We start from the raw sequence: 16,488 nt of genomic DNA on the forward strand, positions 1-16,488 counted from the left end.
ACAGAGGAATAACACCTGAGTCCTCAGGAATGGCAACGCATGGGGGGGGGGGGGTATCATGGGCGAAACAGTATACTCTGTTATGCCCATGGTACTGCTCATGTCTATAGGCAACGGTTACTGCTTTCCATCAGGTGGGCCGTCAGCTTGTTTGTCATTTTAAGCCGCATAGAAAGAGAATGGTGATTTTAAGATTTCGTAGACATATACTTAGTAGGAACAGGATATATGCTTATAATTGAGTAAATGTCACACTCATTGGCAATCGGCCACTTTTATCCCTTGGTGAACGATGTAATAAAAATATTTTATTATCAAAAATTTTAACAGAACTTTTCTGGATGTATACCCAGGAACTTTGATTGCTCTTTATTAATCTATAAATTTTGTATTATAAATTACAAGTTAGAATTTTATTAATTACTAGCGATCACACCTAGCTTCGCACGGGTAGATAGGTAAGATATTTGAAAGATAAATTAGTATTTTATAATAGGCAAATATTTATGATATTCATAAAGATCTTTATATATTTTAAATAATAAATAATTTAAGTCGATGATAATGTAGCTTTTTGTAGAACGAATTGTTAAAATCGGTTGAGTAGATATTGTGTTTATCTACTATAAACGATCATATAGACAATTAAATCATTCTTCTTTATAATAGTAGTATATAAAGACGAGTACAGACTAAATCAAATATTTTTTTTCGTAAAATAATATGGCACATTTAAATATAATTTGCATAATGTTAAAAAACATATAGGTCCTATATTGTTCATATATTCACCCGAAATGGTGCAATACTGATGTAATGCCATGTTCATATACTTTTAGATGTATGTTTATTTATGTAACAACAAAGTGGTAAAAGGCAGCGTCAATCAGTTGGCAGATTATTGAATAAGCAGAACATCAGACACGGAATCCGCAAGATATCGCCTGGGGCCTGGGAGCAGCAACCGCCGCCGCCGCCGCCGCCGCTTAGCTATCGATCTAGTTATGGCCAGACGACGACGCGCCACCAAAAAACTATGCTTTTTGTCATACAACTTCTCTTGAAACTTGCCGGCTGCAACTTCTGCTAACGTAGAATTTAAATCGATAGGGTTCAATCCTTATTAATAATAAGTATGTGAAAGTGAGTTTATATTTCACCTATTTGTTTATTTGTTTGTTACTTCTTAGCGCCTTAACGGATTTACTAATCACTGTGAAATTTAGTATACAGGTTGGTAGATAATGAGTCTGAAAAGGATATATGTATATATAAGCTACTTTTTATTCCCGCCCGTGAACATATTCCGGTCACGTAAAAGAAGTCGCGGGGATCTTATATATTCATCATTTTAGTTCTTATTTTTACCCGCAACTGCTATAACGTAGACGGAAAACATTGATCGATCGGAATTATTATTATGGCCTTCTCATTTCCAAATGCAAATGTAAATCAGACTTCATGATCAGTGGTTCTTCCTTTAAGCACAGATAATATGATCTTTAAGGTACCAAGACGTAATAATCAAATAAGCTACTTTCACATTCATACTACTAAAACAGTGTAAGGAGAGTTCTTTGTACTGTGCTATTACTAATGACAATAATAGTAAATTCTATACATAATTGATACCTTAAAAATATTTTATTTAAATACCACGAATGTATGTTTATTTAAAAAAACAATGGTTAAATAATTATTATTCTTTTAGGTTGTTTACAATTAAGCAGGTATTTTATAGTATAATGTTATTATTATGTTGTAATACCTAAATCTTCCGTGACGACAGGCGTGGTGACAGAGTAAGAATACAATACAATGTGTCACAATTTCTTTTTACCCTTAGGATGCCGTAAGAAGCGACTAGCGAGGAAAACAAAGCACAGTACACCAGTGCAGAGATGGAAAATTCGAAATAAAACCATATCATATACAATAATAATCTTATGGAGAAATGTTTGCAATAGTGAAACGTAATAATAGTTGAGATAAAAGAAGAATATATAATTTTAATTACATGAATATATTAAATAAAATATATATATATATATATAAATAAAGAATAAGATGAAGGAGATCTTGCCGGGATTTTATATTATACACTAAAACGTACATATGTATTTATATATTCAAGTTATAACATCAAAAGCAGGTAGGCAAAAAATCGTAGTGAAAATATAGTTACTCTGATGGAATATTATAGTAAGCAGTGCTATTCGATCTTGTTTATCATATTTATACCTTTGATTATAGCTCTTAACAAGTAAATTCCTGTAGAACAATTCCCAAACATGGGGGATACAAACACGATTGGGTAAGAGAATAATCGTTAATAACATCGAGGGTTGCCAGTTGCCAGTTTCCTAATCACCGAACCCTCCAGAGTCGTAGCAGGCATGCGCAATCTTGAAATTGCAAGAACAGTACACAAATATTGTTTATTACATGTTTATATCATAATTATCAACATGATATAATGCAAATTCTTAACCAATTTTATAAATGTGGAAGCTTGTTTGTTTGTTACCTATTAGAACATTAATGACACAATTATTACCATGAAATTCTGTGTAAGTACATGAAGTATTGTATTTACAGAAGAACATGTGTAGGGCTGTATGTTTTATTATTATATACATAATTCTAGTGTTGACGTGTCATTTCAGTTTTATATAATAGACTTATTCATACGATTATGGTGATTTCTGTAAGCGTTTCTGTAAAATACGATTGAATTGAATTGAATTACGATTTTATTATATACTATATTGTTTCTCTATGTAGATACTATAGTATTTGTTCTTTGTATATATTAATATCTTTTATGGGAATTAGAGTTTCTGATAGTTAATTCATATAACATATAATGATTTTCTTTTGAAGTTTACTTTTATTAAGTGTCATATTAACTACTTATACCATTCACGGTTCTGTATGGTTTACGTAGAACTATATTACATAAGTTGGATATGGGGCCTTAAAAATTTACTATAAATTAAATTATAATTATAATGTATTATTTATACAGTACTTATGCCATTTGACACCGGTTGCAAAATTCAAAGAGAAAATAAAATTTCGTCTGTGAAATAATTCTCGCGAATTAATAAATTACATGAGCGCCCTCCTTCCGCCTGTCGTTAACATAGCGCAGCGGCACGGCGCGACGCGCGTTTGTTCAAGGCGAGGGTTCCGCACTCGGGGTCCGCTTCAATTCTAACATAAGCAAATGTCCCACCGGTTTCACAATAAGCGGAGACGCGCCGGATGCACCAGCATTAGTCGTGTGATTTATACGTCTGGCGGCGACTCTCTGTTGCGTTAATACCACAAACAATACATAGGGGGCGCTATTCGTTGGCAATGAACATGAAACTCCTCTCTATCGAAAGCTGTAACATAACGAGTATAAACAAAAGACATTATACAAAAAGCTATAAATATTCAAAATAGGCATCACAGGGTAACATATCAAAAGAGATTATTCTGATAGCGTTATTTGAATATGAATAGGTAACATCAAAGCAGATTTGGACTATGATATTAAAAAATCACTGAACCGTAATAATAGTACAATAATACAATCATTTTGAATATAAATAAACATACATAGCCGTTTGTTTTTATATATTAAAATTAATAAAGAAGAATACACGAAACCCATTTATACCGCAAATATTAGGGTTCTCGCCAGAGGGTACAATGAGCCGCTGACAGAGATGTCATTTTAAAAATCAATATAATCACGGTCGTTTACCTAGCCACCCCTACAAATTGTCCAACCCTATCAGTGACGCGGTGCACTTGAGACCGACCGACCCGACTCGTCGCTCTTTTAAAAAGCTGTGGATAAAATTTGATCCCATACCCCTACCCTACAGTACCTATCTGCAGTTAATTATCTTCGTGTAGAGGGGAAGATTGGGGGCTGGCGACGCCAATTTCAATTCCGCCCTCGGTTCCAAGTTACATCCGAGATTCGTGCAGAACCATTGAAACGGTAAGCCCTTGTAATAAGTTTTAATTAAAACCAATGGAAATAAATGTGAATCAATAACGTAGTAAGACTCATAATACAGGTGTTCCATCGGACAAAGAAATCAACGAAATCATAAACAATCGTAATTATTTAATAGAATAAAGTATCTAATTTGCAGCTACATCCCTCCCGGAACTGGCATATTTCCCGTTCCCGTAAGTATTCCTTAGGGAACATATAAGCAACAAGTAATTCGTGAAGCGACGGTATTCCGTCACTTAGATACATAATATTCTTATTAAAAATCTATGTATCATTCTTTCATCGTCATAAGAGATGATTAACAACAATTAAGAAAGAAAATTCTAAATAAAACTAACGCCCAAGTTTAAGTTTCGTAATAAGTAAATCTCAAATTAGTGTGACAATTGTAGGCTGTATTTTCCTTTTATGGAGAGAAACTCATGTTCTGTAGTAGGACATTAACAGATAGTCAAGAATGGAATAGGTATCTAGACACAAAAGTTCGATAACTTTGATGGATTGGTTAGGGCATTACTAATATAACTATTCGTATGAAAGCTGTCACTTGTTATAGCATACCTGAAAATAATAAAAGCATTATACAATATTTGATAAATATTGGTGTCTTAAATTATTAAAATAATTGAAGAATGAAGGTGCAGCACTCTGTCGGGCCCACAGGCCGTAAAGCGACTACCTGAAAGAATACCTCCCTCTTCCACCTACATTTGTCCCAAGGGCGTAATTACCGGCATCAAACGGATAAATTAGATTAATCACACTTGCTTTGACGGCCAGGTGCTAATGGAAACTCACGTTACGACCTGTAAAACGTTAAGTATCAACGTGCCAGCGAGTTTTCCGTAAAATTGAATGCGACGAAGTCACCGCGTCCGACTCCCACTCGTCTGAATTGACGATATAACGCCTCCGAGACAGCTGATGGATGGATTTGTTTTTCTACATTATAACTTTTTTGCTAATATAAACAACTAGAATATTATCTTTTGTAACCTATATATTATTACTGTTCTGCTAGTGTGTATTTTTTGCGCCCCTAATATTTAGTAATTCATATATACCTATATATTCTGTAAAATTATTTGAAATCAGTAACTGTTAATTTCTTGTATATAACAGTATATATATGTGCATATAAAATATGACGATTTCAAATTATTTATATATAACTTAATCAATTTTAATAAAAATAAGTACAATTATTTTTTATTGTATTTCAACATATGTGATAATCTAATAAAATAATTTAATCATAGAAAAGAAGCCTAATTTTAGTTAGATTATATTCCGAAGTAGAGGCTTATAGGAATATAAAATTGTAGGGATATAAACAATATTTTTATTTTAGAGAATATTATCTAATATATATAAAGGTGACTTTTTTGTGTAATTGTGTTCATATACTAGTTCATTGGATGGAGGCAAGCGCCCCTCCCCTTGTAATTAGCTCTGAGCATCGGGTGACGTTTGACCCCTGCCGTTGTATGTTCACGTCACTTCTTGCGATCCCTTCAACACTAAGCATTAAAAGCTAGTTATCTAAATAGCTTTATCAATGTTTATAACAATAAACTGTAACTAAATACCAGGAATTTGTGCATATTTCAATTTATGTATGTAGTTTATTGATAACTAATACTGACTGAGGTGTTATGCTACCACGTCAAGTCCTTCAGCTTTAGCACGTTAATACCTGGTATTTATTACTATACCATATTTACAGTAAAGTTATTTATTAATTAATTTACACTTTATTGTACAAAAAAATTTAATTATTATTATTTATATTAAATGAAGATGAACAACAGGCGAGTTTCATAGCAGTTCTGTTTCAGCAAACCTCGAGTAGAAGGGAGCATTAATTATGTCAAATATTATATATATAAACAATTATATTTATACATACATACATACATACATATATATATATATATATATATATATATATATATATATATATAATTGTTTATATATAGTATATGTATAAGCTGTATCTATCACAGCGCCGGTTTTTACAGATTTACTCATGAATACAAAAATCGTTACACCATCGATGGCGCCTCTTATTCATTTTCAAATTTTTTTCATCTATTTTATTTGTATCTACTTCAGTGTATATGGCTTCAAACGTTATGCAAAATATTGAAAAAGCTCCAGTGAGGGGTTGCGTATATCTGTACGTAGCATAACTCGACGCATACAATAAACAATGTCGCTTGCTTGCAATTCTGTATCACAATATCACCTAGTCTACGGAACTTGTAGGTATGAGAGGCTCTACTTAAGTGCCTGCTCGTTAGTGTAAGAGCTTTAAACTACCCCACAATTCTATAGGCTCTCAAATGCGTAACTTACTCAAAATGTGTCTGGGGCGTCATCAGACGCATGTTTTTAATTTACAGTTATTTTCTCTAGCGCTAACATAGTTATTGTTGTTAACATGCACACAGACGCATGTAAATAATTTAAAAGATAGTGAAAATATTTAGAAAACAATATCGTTTTATTCAGACAATGCTATTAGTGTAATAAAACGCTGTAATAGTGGTAAAATTTTATGTAACTCTCGCCCCATTAGACCAAAATCGGACAAATCATTCGACAGATATGCTTTCGTTCTTTCATACTTGAGATGGTACGAAAAGGGTAACGTCTGCGGTCTTGTCTCCTCTCAATGCGTGAGTGAGATAGCAAAAACGTATATAGGTAACTATAGAGTAGTATGCCACTTATTTAGGGAGCTGGGTAGTTAAGTTTTGTCGTGCATTGTGACTCAATAAAGAATGTGTTGTTTCAGTTTGAATGGCTAGATAACTAGTCCAGTCACTAGGCCTATATAGTCCTTATATAGTGTACTGAAATGTCTACATGTGTTTATGTCTACAGGCAATAATTTTCACTTATTCTCAATCTCTTTATTTTTAGTAATATTATATATAAAAGCATCAACGTTATGAGATCAGTATGAAACGGATAAAATATATATTATAAAACAAACGTTATAAACTATAACAGAGCCGTCATAACAACGCCAATATTATATCAGGATTCCCTCTCATGTACTTTCTCTGATGTCTGCGGTTTGTTTCTAGAGGTGAATTCCCTCCGCGAGGGTGTTGGGAGGCTGGGGGATAGGACCTTCACTTTCGTCCGGCCCGGCTAGGTTGCAGCGACCACCGACCTTCTACGGCGCACAACTTTCCACATCGAAGTAATTAAGTTATTCACATAAAAAACGAAACAATGTATTACGTATACAAACAAATTGCGAATTGTTTTACATTTGCATGTACCTAGTGAATTGTTTTTATGTATCCATTCACATTCCTTGGTAAAGATTGTTCACTTTCATGATACATGTTTTATTTTTTCGTGGATTTTTAGATGCCCTTGTAGTTTATTGGTTGTACAAATAACAGAAAATAAATTAACCATAGCATACACTAAATGTATGATAAAGTCATGTAAACATTTAATTTTGGTAAAAAAAGTCAGAAAAAAATATTTAGCTAAAATGGATCAGTTTTCTACAAAATTCTAAAAACCACAAAATTTGACAGTAATTATTGCGATCCCCATTTGGAAAGACCCTTTAATTCTGGTAATTTATACTCTTCAAATTTGGCACGCAGAGATCCGATTTATTATAACTATAGATACCGTGGATAGATAATAATGACTACAGATTTATACGTTTAACAAAAAAATATATATATAATATGAATTTTATAAATTTTAGATCATAATTTTTTTTAGGTTTTAAAGATTTATGTATGAGAAATATATGTACGAAATCGGTTAATAATTTAGTTATTATTTAATAATTCATGATTAAGAACCAGGGGATTGGTGTGGGTGTGTGGCACTTATTATTATTATTAATTTATTCAAGAGTCATAGCATAATAAATGATAAATATTTCGCATTTTGGTATATTTAAACCGGAGTCGGTTAATAATTCAATTGTTATTTGTACGTTTATTTAACAACAATTATTAACCAATTTTAGTTTAAGTATATCAAAATACGCAAAATTTGTTGGGGTTATACCTTAATACCGTAATATACGTGTGAAATATAGTAACAATATTCTATGTGTTGTTCCATCCATCAATCGCTTCATCCACACTAAAAATTTTAATCCACTCAATTCTTTTAACGTGACTACAATTATATTATCTGTGTTCGTAATTAAGTAAGCAATATCCAAAAAAACTAAATACATTGTAGATAATATTATAAATAGTAGAATTAAATACAGTGTAGCCTTCGTATAAATTCACTTCATGTTTACAGACTTTCATATTTATGATATTAGTTTAGTAGGATTAAATTATTTTATGCGACCTTTATGCTAGATAAGATTAAATGAATGCAGGCACTTATATCGTATAATAAATAACAGCTGGTCAGCGATAGCTGCCATCGTTCCATTATGTAAATTGACAGGTACGGGGAACGGGGAGCCTAGACTATGCGCATATTTACCAATATTTTATAGATTTTTGCCATCGTCACTGGCGTAATGTAATGGTTGGAAAAAAATATTAATCTCGTCGATTATATATTTTAATATTTAACTACACAGTACCTATTGTTGTTAAGTCATATAAGTTATTAGTTTAATGAAGATTTAAATCTTACAAAAAAGATAAAAGAAATATTTCAAGATTCCTAAGACATTGAAATTCAAGAGAAAGGGTTTGTCATTAATGGAGATGGTAACCTCATTGGTAGCAATATATACTCGTATATATAGATATGTCAATCTCTAACAAAGTCCCTTCTGAAAGCCATTGTGGTAAATTCCCATTAAATTTGCATACTATTTTATTATAAATTATACCAACACCTAACTGTATTCACAACACGCTTGCCATAAAATTTCTTTAAAAACACGTGATTGTATTAAAGAAAACGAGTAAATATGTGGTCCTTATATGTAATTTACTTATAAAAAAAAGATAGACTTATTTGCGTTATATGTTTAAATAAGAAAATTTACGGTTTAATATTACAGCGATAGAATGTCTCTGTACATTCCTTAGTACTAAGATACCTAATTATTATGTTATACACATGGGGGTAAATAATTTACTCGTGTGGTTATAGGTATGTAGAACATGTCTCGCACACTGTAGGCAGCTTGCGTTATTAATTTAGGTTATTAGTTTATTAATAGAGCCAGAGCAAGGTAGCTTAGGTTATTGTAGCAATCGACTCAACAGTGATATGGTGTATGAAAATAATATTGTAACAGTTTCACATTATATGTAACTTATACAGAGATTTAGGATATAGATTTTTTGTAATAAAAAATCACAATTACATTACCTAATTAATCTTTTTAGATAAAAACACAAAATAGCATACAATTAATATATAAATAAAATAAATAAAAATTATATTGTTTGTCATACAAACACGCTTACATGGACTTTTTTGTTTTTTTTTTTCTATTATACTTTATATACTCATATAAGATAAATCATGTATATATATATTAATATATTAAATATATAATTAGAATGATTTAGCAATAAGTGTTCCAGTTGTTCTAAAAATTATTTAAAAATATTTAATTGTCTTGTCCTGTTCAAATATTTTCTCCAATATTCGATGTCTTCACACTAATTGTGTGCTTCAAAATATTATTACATTATTATAACCTAAATTATCTGCATTCAATACATAATATTTACATAAAAGATCGTAGATTGGTGAGCCTTTTAATATATTGATTAATTCTCATTGTTTGAGATATGGCATTTAGCACAATATAAAATATGGTATCTTTAATTTTTTTTGTTCTAATATGTATGTAGGTAAATATGACTACATTTATGAAAATATTTACTACATTTTCCGTGGTTAAGTAAGCACTACGCGCAATGTTCTCACACTAATTGGTGTAATAAAGGGCAGGGTAAAATTAATTTTATTAAATTTTTTCACGCACATTTTTTCACTCTATATCCATTTATAGACTTGTTTTATAATATGAATCATGATTTTTTTCTTAATAATAATAAAAAAAAATATCTTTTATTTACAAGGTTGCAGCATTCAGTAACCTCAGAAAGAATATTATCCTTCACTAAGAGTCATTTTCAAATATAGGTATGTTCTTAATTTTTCCTTATATTTCATCATCAAGCATAATTTAATTTTATTAAAAATTATATATAATATTACAATATCAACAATGACTTTGAAGTGGTACATTTAAATATATACTCGTTAGGAAAACTAGTAATCCATTTTATAAAATTCACGCTTCCAGAACAGAATTTGCTATAATATAACCGTGCGTGTGGTTTTAGAATAATATGTTTATTTATATGAAGTGGAAACCGAATCTAAAGTCAGCAATTAAACGTTAAAATATACACTCTTTGTTACTGTCGATATTTTGTGGTGGATTACAGAAAAGCTATTGCAGATTCCGCTCGGAGCCGGCACTGAGCTCGGTGGGATGTTAATGGGGGTAAACACTGAAAATAATTATGCAGCAGACGGCTTAGTGCATGAATCCAAAGCAAATAAAATTATACTTCATACCCTGTCTGTCAGTCGGCGCTTTGAATGATTCAGCGAGGTCTCTCGTTATAACAGGTACACGGAGTGAATACGCCACGATGATTTAGATAATAAAAACAAACGCATGATTTTGCGAGAGTGCTCATATAGTGTAGGGTCCTTGTGGTGAGCAGCGGTGGCTTTGATCGACTGTGGTTATGGGCTGGCGGACCACATTCGCGGAAAGTTTTACGGGACACTGACCCACTTCTAAACGACCAGTTAAAGTAATATATAATGCGGCTTTTCTTTAAGACTCAACGGATTACTATTATTAGAATAGTTACAGTTAAATTTTGTTTATTGTGATCAAACAGTGCACGGGCATTCTTATTATAAAATCGATTGACTAAATTTAGAAAGTATGTCTATTTTGTTTCTATCTGATAAATAACTTATAATGTATTTTTTAATACACAGGTGTGCTACATACGAGCACGCTTCTCTATTAACAGAGAATAAATTACCACAGGGAGACTTTGTATAAAATTCATTAGCTTGGGTACCTCTGTGCCTTTCGTGTTTCTACCGTGAAGCAGTTGTGTTTGCACGACTGTGTTTGAAGGGTGGGATATAGCAGTCAACTTACAGGGTACAAAGGCATAACACCTTAGTCCTCAGGAATAGCAACGCATAGGAGGTATGTATCATGGGTGCAGGTTACCACTTTTCATCAGGTGGACTGTCAATTTCTTTGCCATACTAAGTTCCATAAAAAAAATTGCAAAAATAGTCAAAACAGTAAATAATTTAAAATTATTTTATCATTGCATTCACCGGTAAATGTCAAAAGAACAAAATTGTTCGTTATGCATGGCATTGCTACTTGGTATTGTTATATATGTAAATGTACATTGACCTACAATCGAGTTGCCTGACGCGATTCGAAGAGGTCAATCAAAGTTATGGGCTATAAGTTATATTATTGCAGCATAAAAGCATAAACTGATTTATGAGTGACACTCTTCACCGCACTGTAAATATTTTAGCCCTAAAATATGTACTACATTAGGTATTTGATAGCTCGTAAATACATCGTAACAATGTCAACTGTTTGAACATATTAGTAATGAAACCCAAATGTAGAGTAAACGGCTGGCTTGTAAATATTAAATTAAGCGTCAAGTATATACATAAAAGTTGCTACGGTACTCGTGTGTAACATATTAATATGTGTAGTTACATATTTTTGTAAGTGTAGGCGTGTTAAGAAGGCCTTGTGCGTGACGGATCACCGACGGAGATGAAATCAAATATCGTGCTCCCAACGGACCATTCCGGCAGTTGTGTGCTCGTGAGATGGTGCCCCTAGCCGCCCGCGCCTGTCGCAATAACACCAGTCTTGTTTGTATCCATATAATTCCTGCTCCCCTAGTGCCCGCAGGTATATTATTCTTGAAAATTCTAATTGTACTTTACAATTTCGATGGTTTAATTAAAAGCAGTAAAATAATGTCAAACTTCAATTATAATTTCGACGTTTATGGAATTTATAATCTAGATATATTTCATTAAAATTTGTAGTATGGAATGAACAAACAAAGTTCACCCGAGTGGAAAGAGAAGTTGCATTTAACAATTTAAAGTTGGTCTAGGCGGTTGAGTGCGAGGTGAGGTGAGAAATGCCGTGGACAGCCGGGGGTTAACGGTCGGGAGTCGGGGGTCGGCTGGCAGCGTCGCTGGACACCGCCGGCACGAGCACTTATAACAATAATAAAGTTTCAGCGTAACTAGATGTAAAGTTACTCAACGGAGCGCGGTCCTATTCTAAGATAGTTACTAATATAGAATAGCTATGAAAATGTCACGAATTTCAGTTAGGCCGTATTTTAGGGTTGGAAGATGTTTGCATAACACAATTACGAAATTCAAATACAATTTCGTACTGTAGTCGCCCCGACGAAGGACTCATAAACGTCTGTTGTTTGTATTTTAGTTATTAGATAATTATTATAGGTTTAACAAAGTTTCTCAACATGAATATTAACATCAAAATCTTTTATGAATTGTAGTTACACTGAAAGTCTTACTCCTGAGTACTTTCTATAATGTTCAATGTATACAAATTGAAAATATTGTCGACCTTTACCCATGTAATGAACATTATTGCCTCCTAGTTATAACCACATTTCACTGAGTTCAAGGTGGCCGGTCAGTAGCAAATACCCCATTTCCCACAAATTAATTTAGTTTGTTAATGATATTTTCCGTTATTAGAGAGTTAGTTGGTAGTTAAAATTAATACATAGTTTTAGTAAAGTAATATAAGTATAAAAAGTATATATATATATATATATATATATATATATATATATATATATATATATATATATATATATATATATATAAGAAACGAAAGAACGTATTCGAGGGCGATATAAAAAAACCATTGACAATAAAGGATACTTCTTACACACGATTAGTGTTATTGCCATGAAGCAAGTTTCGGTTTAAAGGACGAAATATGACAATAAAAATTACAAATACAAAGGCATAACACCTTGGTCCTCAGGTATGACAAGGCATGTCAAGGTACTGGTATGGTACTGTTCATATATGTCTATAAGCGACAGTTACCACTTTCTATAAGATGGGCTATCGGCTTGTTTGTTAACGCTAACTTAAACAAATTGCAAAAAAAATGGTAAATATTGTTTAAATGTAATAAGGCACTATAAAAGTACACTGACTTACAGAATAAATATGTCTAAGAGAAAAACAGAGAGTAGTCCTAAAGTGAATTTAAAGTAGGTATAAATTATTATAACAATTTTATATAGGGCGAGAAAGAGCCTACCTGTAGAGCATTAAAAATATTAAAATAAGTAATTGCTCTATCAGGGCAGCACCTGACGCCCGCTCGCCTGGCGCCCGCCCTGCGACCGCGTCTCCCTAACTTACTTGGTAATAGGGCAATTGAGCTTATATTGCATTACAATTAATACTTATACGTTCATTCTGATAACATTTTATTATACTAATTTTAATATTATAGCTGAAGTAAATACTGTACAGTATTATTTTTCCATTAATTAATTTGTAAGCGCGCCTGAAAATCATATCAGAAGATGCCAAATAAGACCTTTAACCTTTTATTTATATATGTTCTATGTCAATTACGTTAAGTGCTAAATCATGTCTAGCTGCGAATATCGGACGAATGTAGGTTGACAATTTTCGTGGATATGTCTTACACATATTTTTCCATCTAAAACATTAGATGTTTTGTTGATTTCTCATAAGACAATTACCCTATAAAATAACTATATTTTATGATATTGAGTCTTGACAAATTTGAATTTTAATGTTTAAAGTTTAAGTATAAGTAACTACATAAGTTTAGTAAGTTATTTTATTTTGTATATTAACAAAGGAATTACAAAAAAATCTTTTATTATAATTAAATCAACCGTATTAATTTTAAGTCCATAGTAAGTGTGCCATTGTAAATTATTTGTATAATTGCAACGTTGACTATATTTCTGGTTATTACATATAATATATTAAATATAATGATTTAATTTAATTCATCATTAATTCATTAAAGTTAAACCAAGAATAATATTAATATTGTTTAGAAACAAAATTTTCAAGCGAATTAAAAAATCAAAAGTAAGTTCTCAATTTGACTATATTTTATGTATATTTTACGTGTTAGTATATACTTTCGGCAATTCTTATACTTTCCCACACTTATTTTGTTAAGATAGACTCTAGAGAAAACCTTGGCAGAAAGTTCATTTCAAAACCTGAGTTTTTGCGGTTAGGTAAAACTTATATATAAAAGGCGAGCTTTACTTTTAAACGAGTTTTCTACCTACAAGTTTCGAGTGAAAAAATTACTTAAAAAATGGATAAATAAAACCACAACGTTAATTAATTAATAATGCACGCACTAGTGAGTGTTGGCTGTAAATGGTACATGACTAATTAAGGGCAAATATTTACTGCGCCATTTTCTCTATTAATTATATAGATTGAATAAGAAATTCGTAATTTGCGCTATTATTCTTATTTAATCTATATTAGCTGAACTGAATCACAAATTATTTAACATTTCTATAAATTATTGATTTCATTTCTCTATTTCCGTAAGAAGGCAAGGTAGGTAGAAGTTACCTAAGAAAGCAGTTTATGATACGATAAGGCCGATATACCCAATAAAGGTATAAATAATAATAATAATAATAAAAAAACTAGTTAAGGCCAAATACTCACTCTGCTCCATTTTTTCCACCACCCCTGTGCAGCATGCCCGCGCGTGCCATTTCACGCCCACGACCTGCAAAAAACACACCATCCATTAACGTCGTGGCGTTCACGAGCCCTTTCCGCATCTTTACGTTCACTAAATACGGTTTAGGACCATCCTTATTTATTATTAGATGGATGGATGATACACGAATTATGTCAGCCAGTTTTCCCATGTATTTTTTTCCTGTACTAATTGGTAGATCTCTAGTAAGCAATATCTTCACAAATCTCCAAATTGTAATTTGTTGCAATATAAATAAATTGTGTTTGGTATAAATAAAAAGCAATACTACGTGATATTAAATATTTTTTGTAAAAAATATCTTATATATGATCGTGCAATATTTATTTATTTAAATTTTAATGCACAATATCAATTTAAATGGTGGAGTTCGCAATATATATATTGCGAATTTCACCAAAAGGTGTTTTCTTCCAGTCAACCAATGGGCAAACAGAGAAATATATAATTGTATAGTATATCATTATTGTTATTTCATTAGATGAAAGGAGATTTTTGCATTTACAAAAGTCTGTCTGCAGCATGTAGGATAACTTATACAATATTTTTTTATAGCCGTCACTATTAGTGATAAAAAAAATTTAAAGTACTTTTTGCGGTGTAACTGATATTAATCAGTTCGGACGATTAGATCCGAATTTTATATAATACGTGTATATTCTCATTATAAATATCACATTCTAAATGTGTAAAAATTTCTTGTTAACCATATAACTCAAAAAATATTACTACAGGAATACCAAAATCATTAAATCTATATGCAGTAAGTTTCGTCTATTTTGTTTACGTACTACTGTTTCTCTCACTTACTAATACATAGTAACAAATTACTTTAAAATAGTATTTATATTAAAACAAGCTATTAAATCATTGTGCAAATGTTTTCGACACTTCTACTTTGGATAAAAGGGGTAATTTAACAATTTACACAGCAATCTATTTACGAAAGAGCTTGATAGATGACCAGTTGAGAATATTCCAATGTAGAAGAGGGATGCTGCATTTAAATTGCGACATCTACGTTGATAGGTAGACAATGAGTCGCGTTTGAAATTTATGAGACACGTCTTTGAAGGAAATCGTCTCATTGAAATAGTAAGAGAATAGAACATTAAATACATTTCTCTTGGAAACTGTCAGACGTGTTATCTTGAGATATTTATCTGAAAAACATAAATACTGTAAGTGTCGGGCAACCCAGTAGCTTATTTAGATTCCAGACTAATCAATTGAATCCTTGCTAATACTTAAATTAGTCTAACTAAAATTGTTGATACGTCTGATTACGACATGCAAATCGAATCCACTTTCTTAGTACAATGTTATTTTTTGTAGGTTCTGAATATGTTCTGAGTTAAGAAAATTTAGAACATAATTTCTTCTTAATTGACTCGTTTCTGGGTGTTCTAGGTGGCTTGTTCACTGTTCCATTGCCCGGTTTTTCATAATAAAAGCTATTATTCTGATAAAACCAGGCAGTTAAGATTGTTGTGTGGTACTTATTACTGCCAAAATTTGTATTAAAACCACGGATATATTTATTTATAAACACTTATATTCAGTTTTCCTTACATGTTATTTTATATCACAGTCATGATATTATCTGTAT

At 31.6% G+C, this 16,488-nt stretch overlaps 1 protein-coding gene across 2 annotated transcripts in view; it reads right to left on the bottom strand.

Annotated features, from left to right (window-relative positions):
* The window catches only part of LOC113517105 (uncharacterized), a 155,633-nt gene that overhangs the window by 52,982 nt on the left and 86,163 nt on the right, over positions 1 to 16,488 (bottom strand). For both annotated transcript variants that reach the window (XM_026901670.3, XM_026901669.3), the window contains one exon: positions 14,822 to 14,885. In XM_026901670.3, coding sequence (XP_026757471.2) covers positions 14,822 to 14,871 — 50 coding nt within the window. In that variant the 5' untranslated portion in view covers positions 14,872 to 14,885. The remainder of the gene's footprint in view (positions 1 to 14,821; positions 14,886 to 16,488) is intronic.

Source organism: Galleria mellonella, unplaced genomic scaffold, assembly GCF_026898425.1.
Source record: "Galleria mellonella isolate WM207_F2 unplaced genomic scaffold, CSIRO_AGI_GalMel_v1 utg143, whole genome shotgun sequence".
In the NCBI taxonomy this organism is placed as follows: domain Eukaryota; kingdom Metazoa; phylum Arthropoda; class Insecta; order Lepidoptera; family Pyralidae; genus Galleria; species Galleria mellonella.